Source organism: Phyllobates terribilis, unplaced genomic scaffold, assembly GCF_046119375.1.
Source record: "Phyllobates terribilis strain yellow unplaced genomic scaffold, ASM4611937v1 Scaffold_11__3_contigs__length_659146591, whole genome shotgun sequence".
NCBI classification, from domain to species: Eukaryota; Metazoa; Chordata; class Amphibia; order Anura; family Dendrobatidae; genus Phyllobates; species Phyllobates terribilis.
In genome coordinates this window covers 268,543,817-268,562,399 of record NW_027362771.1, presented here as the reverse complement: position 1 = coordinate 268,562,399, position 18,583 = coordinate 268,543,817, and the positions used below count along the sequence as shown (strand labels likewise).

Sequence of the window (18,583 nt, the reverse complement as noted above, 5' to 3'; positions counted from 1 at the left end):
CTGTCTGTAGTTCAAATATGATTAATCGCACACTCGTGCGATTACAAAAGAAAATAAATCTTCATCCTATTAGCCAGAGAGAAGTCCATAAAGTTCTCTGCAGCTCTGGAATCAATGAACGCTTGTCCCATTAACATGCAGGAACTGAAGGAAACAAACATAGACATGAATACACTGTCATTAGTGGAGGATTGAGTTAACTCATGCTTCACCTAGGGTCTTAAAGTGAAGCTATCGTGTAAAAAAGGGCTATTAGCCTGCAGATATGGTGTTAATCTGCAGTTAAATAGCATTTTGCTGAATTTGCGCTAAGCAAATAAAAATATCCGTTTTCTCCAGAATGCAGATTTTTGTAAACTTCAGATTTAATTCAGTTCTACTGCATTAAATTTGCCCATCTCTACTAAGGAGATAATAACAACAGAAGAAACTGGATGAAGTCTAAGCATATTACAGCAGCACAGTATTATCTTAATACTCACACACAGGTGTATGTCCAACTGCCACTGAGACAAACGGGCAACTTGTAAAGCCCAACGTGGTTCACAGAAATGGGCGGCAGTCAAGGAAATGGAACATAGTTCCGGCCCAGAAGCCCAGACAGATGCATAACAAAATGTATACCATGCGATATATATTTTTTAAAATTGGACCCTTATGGTGGACAGATGTGTACCTAGCCATATACTAATCAATTAATAGTGAAGTATATCTGGGGCTTATGAAAATATTTCTGATTGTATATTAAAGATGTTGTCCAGTCTGTTTGACTGCAGACTTGTGAATCCTCACATCGCGCACACTGCGCGCTGTAATGTTTCTCCCTTGTCAGTGCCGGGAATGGCGATCATCTGACCACAAGTGCGCTTATGTATACTCCCGGCCATATTGTGACAAGGCTGTTTCTGGCCTCTCTCAGTACAATTGCATTGAGGGAGGCTGAGCACATGTTGTGGGAATGTGGCCGGGAGCATACATATTGCGGACGTGGGAGAATTCTCACAACATGACTTGACAAAATGTATTTCACTGTTGAACACATTACTCCCATAACTAGAACTTCAGTAGCTCAACTGCAAAAGAAGATTAATACAAGTTAGATGACCCCATATCTTCAATCTGAAGAAATCAATGAAGACATAATTGTTTTTCACACCTGAACCATGGTATCAAGTCCAATACTCATGAAAAAAAAAATACAAGGAAATTGCGATCAATAAATATATCAATGTCTCTGTACATACGAATAATAAATATAATGAAATTATCAGCTTTAGATCATCTTTCACCAGCTTTTTGCTACTTAACCTGATAGCAGCATACTGTAGAAATAGAAACCTGATTCCAGCAATGTGACACTTACTGGGCTGCTAGATGTAGTGTTTCTCATATCACTGTTTTATCAGAAGGAGATTATCAGTGAAGGATTAGGAAACCTGCTGCCAAGTAGTCCATATCCATGAGCTATGTGTAAAATTAACCCACCCTTGATTGGCAGAATTCTGCTGATCCACAGTATGCACAGAAAGATGACAGTGGTGTGGGTAGATTTATTCAGAGCTCAGTATTCAAAGAACTAAGAGATCTGCAGAAGATAAATCATAATGACAGCATGCAGCCTAGTAATTGACACATTGATAGAATTAGGGTCTCTGCCCCTACATCATGCTGCTCTCAGATGGGCTAGCAAAAACCTGGAGAAAGATTAGATTGATTAAAGGTAATAAAGTATAAATGTTCGGAATGCTTTGACCCAAATAATAATACATCTCTTGCAGCATTGTTTCCAATTTCCTCCTTCTTTAACAAACAATATGTACAGTAAGAATGCTATCTTTTCTTTTGTAAAGTGCATGCGTCTAAAATGACTTCTGTCCTTCCTAATATTAATAGTCAGGAAACAGCATAGGTTATGATACTGAACTTTATTGAAAATATTAACTATAGTACTGGGAAGTTATGTAAACTGTTTATCTTAAAAGCAGTTATAACATTTTCCTGTTCAGACAAGGAGGACAAAACAAGCTAACTAATAGATAGTCATTATATGCACAGTTAGCGTTTTGTTGGATATTGACTATCCCACCACCCAAAAATATATAAATCATTGTGTTCATTATTGCCTTTGTCATTATGATTCTGATGTAATAGCTTTATATCATGTATATTATTTTCTTACCAGTCTACTATAGTCCGCAGACCTTAGGGAGTTGCCGGGGTTGGAAGAAGCCACTGAGCACCTGACACTAGTAATACAAGTTACATAGTCCCCTTGCTGATCTTTAGAGCATGTTTTCTCTGTAAGACTACAGCATTGTCTCATTTATGCTGCTCATGGTTCAGTTAGCATGAATCTCCTATCAGGTTTTCTTTAACCCGTTCACACGGAAATATATAGTGCCTTGAAAAAGCATTCATACTAATTCATATTTTTCATATTACACCCACAAACTTAGGCCTCATTCACACATCCGTGTCTTCAGTATGTGTGGTGCCAGTTTTCACATGTACTGGGGACACTTACACACATAGACACATTCAAATAAATAGGTCTGAGCACATATCAGTGTGTTTCCACGGACCGTGTGTCCATGGGCAAAACACACTGACATGTCCATTTTTTGCACGCTGCACGGCCCGCAAAACTTCCCTCACACATGTGTCATCAGTGTGACACATACCGGCACCTGGGAATCAGAGGTACAATTCATGCTGTTCCCAAGCGTCGGGTGCTGGAGGAAAGTCTCATCATTGTGCGCTGCTAGCGCTGAGATCAGCACCAGCAGGGGACAATGTAGAGAGTTGTATTGTGTCCAACAAGTGTAAAAATAAAAATAAAATTAAAAACACATTATACTCATCTTTACACCTAATTCCCTGAAGCCATTGTCCCCTGTAAACAAACCAAAAAATAAAAAAGAACAATATTCCTCACCTGTCCAAAGTTTAAATAATCGATATTGTCCCACGCGGTAATCCATCTGTGCGACATTTCTTCTTCATCGTGTGCAGTGGATTAAGGCGACTACACACGCTGAGGAGCAGGGGAGAATGACTCAGTGCTGCGAGCGGGCCCCTGAACTGCGCTGAGTGGTGTCTTGTCACTCACTGAGCTCAGCGCGCAGGGGACAATGATGAGACTTGCATCTAGCACCCAGCACTTGGCAGTAGCGCAAACTGTACTGCTGATTCCCAGGCGCCGGTACGTGTGATACTGATGCGGCACACGGTTGCCACACGTACGCCACACAGGTAGACACGGACACGGATATCTCCAGTTCTGTTTTTTCCAGTATCGGATATATCAGGATGTGTGAAAGAGGCCTTAAAGGGGTATTCCCATCTCCGAGATCCTATCCCCATATGTATTAGGTGTAATAATAATATTAGCAAATATTTCCAATGAGAAATGTAGTAAAGTTCTTCTGATTTGCTATATCGCTTACCCCATGTGCAAGACATTGCAGTAGCTTAGGTATCCATGGTTACGACAACTAACAGCTAACTCACTGTCACTATATTGGTGGTCGTAACCATGAATACTTAAGCTACTGCAATGCCCTACATTAGCTAAGAGACATAGCTTATCAGGAGAACTATACATTTCTAAACAAAGCCATTTGCTAATAATATTATTACTACACCTACTACATATTTGGATAGGAGAATACCCCTCTAAATATATTTTATTAGTATTTTATGTGCTATATGACCACAAAGTTGCATGTATTTGTGAAGTGTAGACAAAATGGTACTTGGTTTTCTAAATATTTTTAAAACATAAATCTGAAAATTGTGATGTGCATTTGTATTCATCCCCGTGAGTCAATAATTTGTAGTACCACTTTTCAATGCACTTACTGCTGCAAGTCTTTTGGGGTATGTCTCTACCAGCTTTGGACATATAGACGCTGACCGTTTTGCCCACTCTCCTTTGTAAACTAACTGTAGCTCGGTGAGATTGGATGGAAGAGTGTCTGTGATCAGCAATTTTCAAGTCTTGTCACAGATTCTCAATGGGATTTAGGTCAGGACTATGGCTGGGCCATTCAAATACATGAATATGTTTTGATTTAAACCATTCCATTGTAGTTCTAGCTATGTTTAGGGTCGTTGTCCTTCTGAAAGGTGGACCTACGCCCCAGTCTCAAGTCTTTTGCAGTCTCTAACAGTCTTTTCTCCAGGATGGCCCTGTATTTAGCTCATATATTTAGTTTTCTGCCACATATAGTGTTTTGCATTTAGCCCAAAAACTTCTACTGTGTTCTCATCTGACCACAGAACCTTCCTCTAGCTAGCAGTGTCCCCTACATAGCTTTTTACAAACTGCGAACAGGACTTTTTATGGCTTGCTTTCAAAAATAGCTTTCTTCTTGTCACTCTTCCATAAAGGCCAGATTTGTGGACTATATGACTAATATTTTTTTCTATTGGCTAATATTTTTTCTATTGGCTGTTTCTCAAGTCAGTGTTCTCCTTGCTTGGGATGTCAGTTTAGGTGGACAGTAATGTCTTGGTACATTTGCATTTGCGCCATACTACTTCCATTTTTGGATGATGGATTGTGCTCTGTGAGATGCTCACAGCTCGTGCTGTTTTTTAAGAGCCCAACCCTGCTTTACTCTTTTTCACAACGTAATCCCTGACCTGTCTGGTGTGTTCCTTGGTTTTCATTATGCTGTTTGATTCCTAATGTTCTCAAACAAACTTTTGAGGCCTTCACAGAACAGCTGTAGTTATATTGCGAATAAATTACACACTGGTGCACTCAATTTACTAATTATGTGTCTTCATGGACCATGTGTCTATTCAAAACTCACAAAGACTTGTCTGCTTTTTCCCAGTATCATGGATGAAAAGGACGAATACAAATCTATGGATCCGTGTGAAAAACAAATACAGCATATGGATGGCATCAGTGTACAATCTGTGTGCTCTCCAAATTTAACATTGCAAAGTATTGGAGAATCTTTGTAATTTATTTATCCATCCATTAAATCTAAGGAGTAACGTTTTTCCTTGTGGATAGTGACAAGCCAATCTTGGCATGTCAGAGTGAGGAGACTTATACGCCATGCATGCTCCTCTGGGAAATTAAATATGAAAATTGCATCTTCAGAGAGGAAGAGGACTACAACTGTAGTGCCACCTAATGGAAGTAGCAATCTCAAAAGTCAATATCGACCCTTTCACGAGCCTTGCCACATGACTTAGGATGAAAGCAAATTGAGATTCTGATTTGGCTTTTATCCTAAATCATATGACAAGGCTTGTTAAAGGTCTGTGGATCAGGTCATCATCCACAGGTCAGGGAGGAAGGTGGATGAGATTAATTTGCATTGTTTGAGTATTTAATCAATCTGCTTAGTTTGTCCTCCTCCGTTTTGCAAATTCACAAGCTGCATTGGCTCATACAATGGATAATCAACGTATTAGTAAATATTGATTGTTAAATGACCCTGCATTCCTGTCCTACAAAGATAACAGACAATAACCTGTGGAGCTGATATAAGAGGCAAGCAGCCATTCAACAATTTACAAGTATCAATTCAACCTGCAAGAAGAGTCAACATTAAGACTCATATGATAATAGTTCATGTGTCTTGATCAACCAAAGAAAAAACACATCAATTCAATAGTCAGCATTCAGACAATAGCCTATGTCTCCTGGCCTACTGAAAATTGACATCTGGATAATTAAGATTAAATGCTGTGTTACCACATTAACATTCTTATCAAATGCTAATATAGTAGTAAATACCCTATATGTTTGGTATCATCGTAATTGTACTAACCTGAAGAATAATTTTGCCAAGTTATTTTTACTGGACAATGAACAATACGAAATACAAAAACCAACCGTGGAATTGTGTTTTTTCACCATTTCACCTCACTTGGAATTTTTCTACCATTTCCCAGTAAAGTGAATGAACTGGTAAAGTAAAACGTATCTTTCCAAATTGTTAATCGTCCTACAAAAAACAGGACCTCATATGCCTATGTTGACAAAAAAATAAAAAAGTTATGGCACTTTGAAGAAGGGTAGGAAAAAAAATGAAAACAAAAAAAATCGAAAAATGGCTCTGTTAAAAAATAGCCTTTTTTGCTAGTATCTTTCAGACATTCCCAATCATTTGCATTACATTTTTTGCTGTATTTAATAGGCAATAAGGAGATGATTAACAGAGCCCTACTGGATGCAGGATTTACAAATGAACTGGTACAGACTCACTGGAAAGGAGCATTGCCGTAAGATACTCATTTATTATTTTTTTTTATTATCAATAAAATGATTTACTCACATTACAATTGTGAAAACGTTTGTTTCATGTTTTGCATAAAATGCTTTTGCTAATTCTTAAGAAAGTGAAGTATCTGTTATCATAAATATCCCATTTTATGCCCTTCATAGTCAAAAGAGAAAATGTGAAAATTCTCATTGCTGGTAATTAGTCGACTATGGATTCTCTTGTTACACAACCATATTTTACCCATATCAGATAACAGGGTTGATCTATAGTTTAGTATTCTTTGGCATAAATACATGAACTTTTATTAAAAAAGATTCTAGATGCTGATTGGTAAATTACCTTAGAATTTTCACATTTTCTTTTCAATGTATAAAATTGGAATTTGTGAAAATTTAAGCTAACTCTAATGTCATTGTACGCTGTACATTTTGCTAAATGTTTAACTTTATATAATATTTATTAATTTCCAGGAAAGGAATTGTAGCTAGATTTGTAGCCACTGATGGTGGAATTACCCGAGTTTATCCAAAAAGGTAATAAAATGCAATGAATGATCAATGTCACCGATTAAATAGTCACTATAAAAGCAATGCATATAATATATCAATTTGTTTTGTAAATGCCAGGATACCATACTATTGCCATAATAAAAGGGGTTTTCTGGTACATTAATATTTATGGACTATCCTTATTATAGCTCATCAATACCAGATCGATGGCTGTGTGACAACCGGCAGCCCCACCGATCAGCTGTTCCCGTTACCAGCCAGATTTTCTTAGTTGCGACTGGAAAAAAAAGCTGTCATTCAAATAGGGTGATGTGCAGTACCCGGCTGTGGCCACCATGTGATTGACAGAGCTCTGCTGTGCAGCTCTGCAACTGATCACATCCAGCCGCAGCTGACACTGTTGCTGATTGGCAAGGGTGACTGATGTCGCATCCCCACCGTTCTGGTATCGATGAGCTATCCTAAGGATAGGTCATCAAAGTAAAGTACCGAGCAATGGCTCTATGTTTTTTTGGTATGTTTTTTTCTTAAAGGTGTTACCAAGCCTTTAAAAATGAATGGTTTGCCTTTAGGATAGGCCATCAATATTGGATTGTTAGGAATTCAACTCTTGCAATCACTTATGCAAACACTTTAGCCTTTTCAATGTTTGCAATGGCTTGCATACTTGCCTGTGTCATACTTTTCTTAACTGTGGGGCAAGGCATTACAGCGTTGTCCCCCTCTCTAGAATTGGACAACAATACTATACCTTGCATTGTTACAACACTATTTGGTAGCTGGCAATGAAATCAGCCATTTTTTCTTCCCTACTTCATAGTATCGTCTGTCTGACTGTCTGTCAGACAGACAGTGGGCTGTACAAGGACTATTTCTCTACTACTCTGTATGCTATAGGTGACCAGTTCCACCATTCTACTGAACTACATCTGTCTGTCAAGTTACACCTGTGTACTCTTCTAGATTTCTGTCTGTTTAACCCCTTCAAAAGAGAGCAATTTTTCATCTTTGCTCTTTCATTTTTTTCTCCTCTTCTTCCAAGTGCCATGATTGTGTTATTTTTCCATCGACATAGAAAAACACAATTGCACTATGGTTTTTGGGGTTTGTATTTATGGCTTTCATTGAACAACATGTTTTTCAGATGAATATAATTATAGCGATACCAAACATATAATTTTTTTAATATATTTTAAAGCGGACCCTTCACCAAAATTTTCATGGTGGACTGGTGAATCAATGTAATAGTGGCTGCAGAATGGAATTACATTTTTATTGTCATTATTTTACCTATCCGTTGCAGAAATATTAGCATAGCAAGTATTTAGCAACACTGAAATGAAAGAAGAACATGCCCTAAAATAGCTTAGAACAGGTTTCTCAGCGTGTGAGATGTAATCATGTCTACTGTGCTCAGGGCAACTTGTACTCACTCTGCAGTGAGAGCAGACTGTTGTTACATCTCACACAGATGCAGTCTGTTCTGGGCTTCTCCTATCTTAGAAGAAATGATATCCTCCTCTGATCTCACTGCAGAGTGGTTAAAAGTTGCATGAGCACAACAGGCATAAGTGTGATTACTGACATAACTCTTGACAGGCAGCGGGGTGGGAGGGTAGCACAGCAGAGGTGTCCAGACTAGGAGAGTAAGAGTGCTGATCAAAGGGTTTGTAATATTACACAGCTAAACTCAGCTGTGCTGCCCTTGCACCACGGTGACCTTCTCTGAAAGGTTTTAGTCATCTGTACTTTCTAATCATGGACACTGTTAGACCAGGAGATCAAACGGTCTGTCATTCATTTAATACACTAAGAAACTTGCTCTAAACTATTGTATGCCATATTATTTTTATGCTGTGTTGCTGCCTACTTATGATTGGTCAGCATACTACAAAAAGAAGAAATGCATGTTCTCAGTTAAAACTAAAAACTATGTGATAACACGCACATGGACTTAACAAACGTTAACTCATTAGATGGAAAATACTTTGATTGCTAATATCTGCAATGGAGAGGAAAGGTGAAATAAAAGCAAAATATCAGCAAAAAAACCATTTTATTCTGCAACCATGATTGCATGGTGTTACTAGTTCAATATGAAAAAATTGGTTAAAGGTCCTCTTTAATGGTTAAATGAAATTCTGAATTTTGATTTATGTTACTATTTTCTGAGATCCATAACTTTTTTATTGTTCTTATTTTTCTGTTGATGAACTTAAGTGAAGGTTTGCTTAATTGTGCACCAAACTTTTTTTTATTGATATTTTGGAGTACATAGAACTTTTTAATAGCTTTTCATTGCTTTTTTTGTGGAAAGTAAAGCAACCGATAAACAGCAATTCTGGTGTTTCAATTTTTATTTTATTTGGTGTTTATTTGGTGTTATGAGCAAATCAATAGTACATATGAAAGTAAGAATCTTTGTAATTTATCTTATCAGATAAATCCTCTTCTTTCTCTGCCAAGACTGATCATTAACCCCTTAAAAGTCCATGACGTACTAATACGTACCTGCACCCTGGGACTTAGAGCCAGGTACGGAATAGTACGTCATGGCGACCGCGCCCACACACAGGCTGTGCGGGCGCGATCGCCGCTGGGTGTCAGCTGATCGTCACAGCTGACACCTGGTGTTATGTGCATGGAGCGGTCCCGCAACGCTCCCGGCACATTAACCCCCGCAATGCTGTGATCAAAGTCGATCGCAGTATGGATGCCGGTAGGGGAGGTGATCGCAATACTCACCTCTCCTACCGGCATCCAACGCTGTCTGACGTGGCTTCCCAGATGTTGCCATAACGACCCGATGTCATCATGACAACATCTGGGTCACGAGACAGCAGGAAGATACTTTGTCATGCGCAGTGCATGACCAAAGTATCTTCTGCATCTGCAGCGCTGACAGCCTGTATACCACAGGGATGGTGCTCCATCCCTATTCTATACAGGCAATCAGAATAAAAAAAGTGAAAGTCCCATAGTTGGACAAAGAATAAAAGTAAAAAAAGTGTTAAAAAAAAGATAAATGAAAAAAAATTATGAAAAAAAACAAAAAAAAACAATAAAAGTACACATATTTGGTATCGCTGCGTCCGTAACGACCTCACCTATAAAACTGTGCCACTAGTTAACCACTTAGTGAACACAGAAAAAAAAAAAAATGAAGCAAAAAACAATCCTTTATCATCATAGCGCCAAATAAAAAATGGAATAACACGCGATCAAAAAGACGAATATAATTAAAAATGGTACCACTCAAAACGTCATCTTGTCCTGCAAAAAAACAAGCAACCATACAGCTCCATCAGCCGAAAAATCCAAAAGTTATAGCTCTCAGAATAAAGTGATGCAAAAAAATATTTTTTCCTATAAAATAGCTTTTATTGTGTAAAAGCACCAAAACATAGAAAAACAATATAACTGTGGTACCCCTGTAAATGTACTGACCCGCAGAATAAAGCTACCTTATCAATTTTACCACACATGGAACAGAATAAAAAAATAAAAAAAAAACAATTCTTGAATTGTTGGTTTTTGTTTATTCTGCCTCCCAAAAATCGGAATAGAAAGCGATCAAAAAATGTCACATGCCTGAAAATGGCACCAATAAAAACGTCAACTCATCCTGCAAAAAACAAGCCATCACATGACTCTGTCGGCCAAAATATGGAAAAATTATAGCTCTCAAAATATGGCGATGCAAAAAACAGATTTTACAAAAAAATGCATGTTTTAGTGTGTGACAGCTGTCAATCATAAAACCCGATATGAATCTGGTATTGCTGTAATCACACCGACCCAAAGAATAAAGTCGTCTAATCACTTATACTACACGAGGAACGGCATAAAAAATAAACCCTAGGGTTGGGGTTGGGGTTAGGGTTGGGGTTAGGGTTGGGGTTAGGGTTGGGGTTTGGGTTAGGGTTGGGCTGGGGTTAGGGTTGGGATTTTTTTCAAAAGTAAAAAAAAAAAAGATGACGATATGGTGACTAGTGTTGAGCGCAAGTGCTCACTACTTGAGCTTGCATCGGGTGCTCGGGTATGCACTGAGTATTACGGGTGCTCAAGTGACATGCTCGAGTCTCCGCCCCATATGCTTCGCGGCCAAAAAAAACTTGCGGGGATTGCCTGCCATGCACGAGCGATCCCCGTGTGTTTTTTTTGGGTGTCTAGTAACCGTGAAACATGCGGGTAGGGACTCGAGCATGTCACTCGAGCACGCGCGATACATGGTGCATACCTGAGTACCCGATGCAAACTCAAGTAGCGAGCACTTGCACTCAAGACTAATGACAACTTATTCAATATGATGACCTAATGTTATCAAATTCTATGTCGTACCTCTGGGTTAAAAATGTTCACTATACCCCTTGATAAAATCCCTGAGGGGTGTAGTTTCCAAAATGGTGTCACTTGTGGGGGGTTTCCACTATTTAGGCACATCAGGGGCTCTCCAAGCGCGACATGGCATCCGCTCTGGGGTTTCCAGCCAATTTTACGTTCAAAAAGTCACACACTGCTCCATCCCTTCTGAACTCTTCTGTGCACCCAAACACTGTATTTTCCCCACATATGGGGTATTGGCGTACTCAGGAGAAATTGCACAAAAGTTTTTGGGGTCCATTTTCTCCTCTTACCCTTGTGAAAATAAAAAAATTGGGGCTAAAACATCATTTTTGTGGAAAAAGTTTGATTTTTTTATTTTCACGGCTCCATGTTATAAACTTCTGTAAAGCACTTGGGGGTTCAGGGTGCTCACCACACATTTATATAAGTTCCCTGAGGGGTCTAGTTTCCAAAATGGTATCACTTGTGTGGGGTTTCCACTGTTTAGGCACATCAGGGGCTCTTCAAACGCAACATGGCGTCCGCTAATTATTCAAGCAAATTTTACAATCAAAAAGTCAAATGGTGCTCCTTCCCTTCCAAACCCTGCCGTGCGCCCAAACAGTGTTTTTTCCCCACATCTGGGGTATCTCCATTCTCAGGGGAAATTGAACAACAAATTTTGCGGTCCATTTTCTCCTGTTACCCCTGCGAAAATAAAACAAATTGGGTCTAAAGTAACATTTTTGTGAAAAAAAGTTAAATGTTCATTTTTTTCTTCCACATTCCAAAAATTCCTGTGAAGCACCAGAAGGGTTAATAAAGTTATGCATGTGGTGTTGAGCACCTTGAGGGGTGCAGTTTTTAGAGTGGTTTCACTTTTGAGTATTTTCTGTCATAAAGACCCCTCAAAGTGACTTCAAATGTGATGTGGTCCCTCAAAAAATGGTTTTGTAAATTTTGTTGGAAAAATGAGAAATCGCTGGTCAACCTTTAACCAGCGATTTCAACCTTTAACCATAGCTCCCTAATAAAAAAAAAATTTTGGTTCCAAAATTGTGCTGATGTAAAGTAGACATGTGGGAAATTTTCGCCAAATTTCCGTTTTTTTTCACAAATAAACACAAATGATATCGAAGAAATGTTACCACACTCATGAAGTACAATATGTCACGAAAAAATAATCTCAGAATCAGGTGGATCCGTTGAAGCGTTCCAGAGTAATTACCTCATAAAGTGACAGTGGTCAGAATTGTAAAAATTCGCCTGGTCATTAACGTGCAAACCTCTTTGGGGGTAAAGGGGTTAATTCTCAAAATTCTCATTTAATCAGTGAAGACACAGTTTACATTACTAAAATAGGATGACAGTTATTATTGATAAGATTTTATGTAGTGGGGAAGGAGGAGAGAAGAGGGAACAGCTGTGCCTCTAGATCCTTCTCCTCCCTCTACTTTACATAGGAGATCACAATTGCTGTTAATAAGATTTTAGCTCAGTAATGTACCAATCTGTCTTCACTGAATACAGATTTTAAATATGAGAATTAGAATATAAGATATGAGAATTTTGAAAATGAATGATCAGTCCTGGAAGAGAAAGAAGCGGATTTCTCTAATTAGATATATTAGAGAGATTATTATTGTCATGGTTACACAGAAATGATTCCATCATGCAGTTGGGCCATTTAAATGCTACTGAGATTAACAGCAGCATGCAAATGGTTAGCCAGCAGTGATTGGAGCTCAATCTGGTTGCTGCTATTAGTGACAGGTGTGTCGGCACATGTGCTGGTGCTTGCTCTGAGTGGAGCAGGCTTATTTCTGGAGCCTTCTACATACACTTGTACCTGGCATAGAAGAACCAGTACATCTTATGTCAGGAAGGAGTTAAGAATCATACAAGAACATATTTCTTCTGTACACCTTTTTTCATTCATTTTAATGTTCCTTTAGTACTTTAAGTAGAAGTTAATAACTAAAATATTATTTTTTTGTCAATACATTTATATTACTATATAGTGAGGCAACAGATTTTATATAACTTTGTGCAACTTATTTCTCATGTTTTAGTTGTAACATATATATTTAATTTTATAGTGCTGGCGAGTACTGGCTAGAAGATCCTGAAACATATGAGGATAGCTACTACAAACGCAGCTTGGACAATGACAATTATGTGTTTACTGCTCCATTTTTCAACAGTAAGACAAAATAATTTGAAAACAGAAATGTGTATTGTTTTGCTACTAAAAATTGATATGGATAAATGAAAGGAAAAACACTCTAAACACATAGACCCCGATTCATCATTTGTTTTTTTTTAAGTGACTTTTCATTTTTGTCTTGTGGTATTTTTTGTGCCTGCCAACTTCTTCAAAATCACACACAAGTGTTGATGAATTTTTGGCAAAATCAGAAATGCTCTATTTTCATGTTTTTACCTTTTTGTGCCTTTTTTTCAGGAAAAAGTGCCATGATTCTTTAAAATGTCACACATTAGTTTTCAACGTCACAAAAATAAAATTAGACAGATTTTGTACTGCAGTAGGGTGGTGGAGTTCAATGATGCAAAAAAATTGAGACACTTGGAAAAGTCGCAAATGAAGAATTAGGCTTAAACATCTGGATAAGGAAAACGATGCCACATTGCAAAAAAAACCACATAAACAAGTAAATTTAACTTAAAAAAGATACAAATTAATGCATAAGATCCCAACAATTGTCACTATTAGAACCATGTTTTTACTCCAGAAAAAAAGGCAAAAAGACAGTGTTGAATGAGGCCTTTGTTTACATTATCAATTAGTTGGCTTACTTTGTGCCAAAATTTTACATCAAAAGTTTGGCACATGATGTCACACATTGGGTCATTCTCCTTTTCAGTGATGCCACATTCCCTCATTGGCACAGAAAGGCCCCAAATTTATAATAATGGGTTTTTATAAGTGAAAATTATTTTTTTGTCTTATGGTCTTTGTTACCATTTTTTGTATCAAATTGTTCAAAATGGTACACTAGGGCTCATGACGTTTGTCAAAATTGTCTTTCTCCTGTTTTTTTTTGCACCTTTTTGGAGCAAAATGTCACATGATCATGTAAAATGTCACTTGTTAGTCTTTAATTGTGCATACATGTTGAATTTTGTGCAAACTTAAAAATTCTATTTTTTCTTGCCATTTACCGTAATTGTGCCTTTTTAGAGAAAAAAATTGTATTATCCTTTAAAATATCGCATATTCATCTTCATCTGTGAAAAATAAAAGTTAAGAGATTTTGCACTCCAGTGTGGTACTGGAGTTGACTTGCTCAATCATTTTGTGACATTTAGAAAAATTACAAATGATGAATTAAGCAAAAACATCTTAATAAGGCAAACAACGCTCACATTGTCGAAGAGAGAAAGACTGAGGAAAACAAATATTATTAACATAAAAAAGCACAAATTAAATATTGAAAACACAAACATGAAAATCATTATTAAAAGAATATTTACTCCAGAAATAGGGCACCGAGACAATGATGAATCGGGGTCCATCCTAGTCTGGTCTCCAGGCCATACTGTCCAATAATATACTGTAGATTAGACACTGCACTCAACAAAACTCCAACATGGATAGAACACTTCCATGGACTGCAAGGTTGGAGCAATCCCTTGAAATATCCTGACGCATAAGGCCACGTGCACATGTTGAGTATTTGGTGAGATTTTTACCTCAGTATTTGTAAGCCAAAACCAGGAGTGGAACAATCAGAGGAAAAGTATAATAGAAACACGTCACCACTTCTGCATTTTTCACCCACTACTGAGGAAAAAAACTTACCAAATATGCAACAGCACAAGAATTCAAATATATACTGTAATAAAGAATAAACCAGTTAAATACTATATCTGAAGTCATGATGTTGTGACGTTAAGGTCACGTGCACACATTGAGTATTTGGTGAGTTTTTTACATCAGTATTTGTCAGCCAAAACCAGGAGTGGGTGATAAATGCAGATGTGGTGACGTGTTTCTATTAGACTTTTCCTCTGATTGTTCCACTCCTGGTTATCAGATATAGTGTTCGACTAGTTTATTTTATATTATCCATTTGAATCATTGCGCTGTTACATGAGCTTTTTGATGAGTTCTTAATGTTGCAGATTTTCTGCAGCATTTCTGCACCCATTAAGTAAGATAGGCTACTTGCGTTTTTCAAAAATACGCAGCGTCAAAAACTCATCATGGGAACCTAGCCTAATGCTTCTCCAAAGACTTACTGATAGTTTCATTGGTATCTCATGAAATTGATGCTAGCTTGTATGCTTCTGAGATAGGGAATTTAGAACTTACATTTTTATAGATACATAGAAACTACACATTTTCTTGGTCAGAAAGAAGAAAGTAGGTGTAGCAGAAAGAAAACCTTTAGGGTATGTGCCCACGATGCGCAAATGAAGCGGAAATTTGCGCTTCATTTCCGCATGCCCTTTTCCCGGAAAAACGCATGCGGAATTTGGCATGCGTTTTTCGCGCGTAATTCGCGCGTTTTGCACATGCGGAATTGCCTTGCATATTCTACTGCATTGCAGATGGCAATTCTGCATGAGTAAACGCACAAAGAATTGACATGCCTTGGAATTTTCCGCACATCAAAAACGCAGCGGAAAATTCCGCAGCATGGGGATTACAATTGCGGAATGCCATAGGGGACCATGGCAGAAGGCTAACATGCGTATTTCATACGTTTACGCTGTGGAAATTTCCGCAGAAAATACGCATGAATTACGCATGTTAGCCTTCTGCCATGGTCCCCTATGGCATTCCGCAATTGTTATGCCCATGCTGCGGAATTTTCCGCTGCGTTTTTGATGTGCGGAAAATTCCGCAACATGTCAATTCTTTGTGCGTTTAGACATGCGGAATTGCCATCTACAATGCAGTAGAATACGCAAGGCAATTCCGCATGTGCAAAACACGCGAAAAACGCATGCCAAATTCCGCATGCGTTTTTCTGGGAAAAGGACATGCGGAAATGAAGCGCAAATTTCCGCTTTATTTGCGCAACGTGGGCACATACCCTTATTGTCACTCTCTAGTAATTACTTTCATTTTTGAAGCTCTAACTTGTTCCGTCTAAAAAAAAATCCTAGCTTTTATCAACTAGTGAATAATTGCTTAACAGTAACCTTGTGCATTACTGCACATGGTATTATGTGCACCCTCGGGGATGCAAATCAACTGGGTAGACATTACTTAAAGAGAAACTGACCGCTGATACATGCTGCCTGATCCACAGGCATCATGAATGAGATACTGGCTGTATGATCTCAGCCAGATATGCGTTGACTTTAAAGGCCGCCAGGAAGACTAGTTGAACAGACGGGCCCGCTGCCCTGGATCGACAGGTCTCTGCCTACGTGCACTTAGCAACTTTTAAAGTATGTTTTTTTTATGAAACACAATAGAGTTTTAGAGTCAAACATACCTGGCTGAGATCATACAGCCAGTGCCTGATACGTGCTGCCCGTGGATAGGGCAGCATGTTTTAGCTGTCAGATTCACTTTAAAATAAACACTTATGGGACAGCCTTGGCACAGCAACATTGTAGCAATGATACACTGTTAAAAAAACTCAGTCTTCAGAGGCTCCTTCAATAGGCACTTGGCCGCTGCAGCCAATCAGAGGTCCCATTTGATTAAGAATGTGACATAATCACTTCCAATTCCAGCATAGAGCACCAAAGTGACCTGCTCTGAACAAACTCTTTAACACAAGTATAAGTCTCAAGGGATTGGGGAAATGTGGAGTGATGACACGTGTGAGATAAATGGGTACAAGTTTTACCATGACCATATCATTTAATTATCATTTAGCGTTATAGGGAGATCTCCATCTTTGAAATTCATGGCTGAAACAGGAATTGCTGCTTCTAGGTCTTGGCCATGAGAGCTGTGTTTCGGAAACAACCAGCACAGTTGTACTACTCTGTGTAAGTCACATAGAAATTAATGGGATTTACACCAATAGCTGAGCTTGCTTTGCTCTACAGTTAACTTCCATTCATTGCTATGGGAGGTATGCAAATAGCATAGCGCAGCTGCACACAGCCATTTTCGGAACCCCACCTATAGGGGCTGGGATCTGGAAACAGCTATTCTTATTTCAGCCATGAATAGCAGAATGGAAATCGCCCATTAACAGTTTCATTATGTTTGAACAGTGTTTAGATGAAAATTCTCCTGTTGGTTTCTATTCAGATGAAAGTTTAGGTGATTTATAAAATAAATATAATCCAGTTTTCAATCAAGAGAGCCTTCCTTAATTTTAATTTTCTTTTTACACATGACATGTCATAGAAAACCAACTATAAAGTACCTTACTGTAATTTCAATGTAAGCATTTTTCACCTATTTTTTTCTAGGATCTGGGTTTGCTAATTTTGAGAATGGAATAATGGTGAGCAAAGCAGTGGAAATAACCATTGATGGTAAACTGCTCAAGCCTGCAGGTAAGTAGTACCACTTGTGTAAAAGGACGATTTTATTACGCCTAAAATGATAATGTTAATACATGTTGTAATGTTGCATGGTGCTGACAAAGAAATCATTTGAAGAACAGAGATATTACTATGCTGTATGTCTAATTGGTGATCACTAGAACAATTGAAAAGTCCGCTTTTTTTTTTTTTTTAAAAGGAAGCTATAATCAGAAAATGACATTTTCTTTAAATCAATTGGTATTTTTTTTTTTAAATATTACGATCTTGCAATTTTCACACAGCCCAGTAGTGCATTTTTAGACTCATACTTTTAGGAAGAGATCAGCAAGTCTTCTTATCATCAGAGACAGGATTACAATGATAAGGAAACACTCCATATACAGCAGATAACACAAAATCCACCAATCGCAATAGGCGATATCACACCTGACCCTGCTCCTCCTCCCATCACAATGACCTTTGCAAGGGATAATTAGATGCTTCAATGCAAAAGATGGAGTCAGTTCATTGTGGCTAATCTGTATGTCTTGTTCAAATAGAAGAGAATAGAAAGTTATAGTCACAGTCAAAGTTGGCCACAGTGGCCAGTATTTAAATTACAAGATTACATATGATTTTTTTTTAATAAAGATGATAATATGAAACAAAAATAAATTTCCCACGTTAACAAAAAATATATACAGTACAGACCAAAAGTTTGGACACACCTTCTCATTTAAAGATTTTTCTGTATTTTCATGACTTTGAAAATTGAACATTCACAATGAAGGCATCAAAACTATGAATTAACACATGTGGAATTATATACTTAACAAAAAAGTGTGAAACAACTGAAAATATGTCTTATATTCTAGGTTCTTCAAAGTAGCCACCTTTTGCTTTGATGACTGCTTTGCACACTCTTGGCATTCTCTTGATGAGCTTCAAGAGGTAGTCACCGGAAATGGTTTTCACTTCACAGGTGTGCCCTGTCAGGTTTAATAAGTGGGATTTCTTGCCTTATAAATGGGG

The 18,583-nt window shown here is 37.9% G+C and overlaps 1 protein-coding gene across 7 annotated transcripts in view; it reads left to right on the top strand.

Annotated features, from left to right (window-relative positions):
• CACNA2D1 (calcium voltage-gated channel auxiliary subunit alpha2delta 1) overlaps positions 1-18,583 on the top strand; it is a 1,188,449-nt gene that overhangs the window by 1,092,257 nt on the left and 77,609 nt on the right. For all 7 annotated transcript variants that reach the window (XM_073652315.1, XM_073652320.1, XM_073652318.1 and 4 more), the window contains 4 exons: positions 6,165-6,249; positions 6,722-6,784; positions 13,186-13,289; positions 17,495-17,581. In XM_073652315.1, the coding sequence (XP_073508416.1) occupies positions 6,165-6,249; positions 6,722-6,784; positions 13,186-13,289; positions 17,495-17,581 (339 nt within the window). The remainder of the gene's footprint in view (positions 1-6,164; positions 6,250-6,721; positions 6,785-13,185; positions 13,290-17,494; positions 17,582-18,583) is intronic.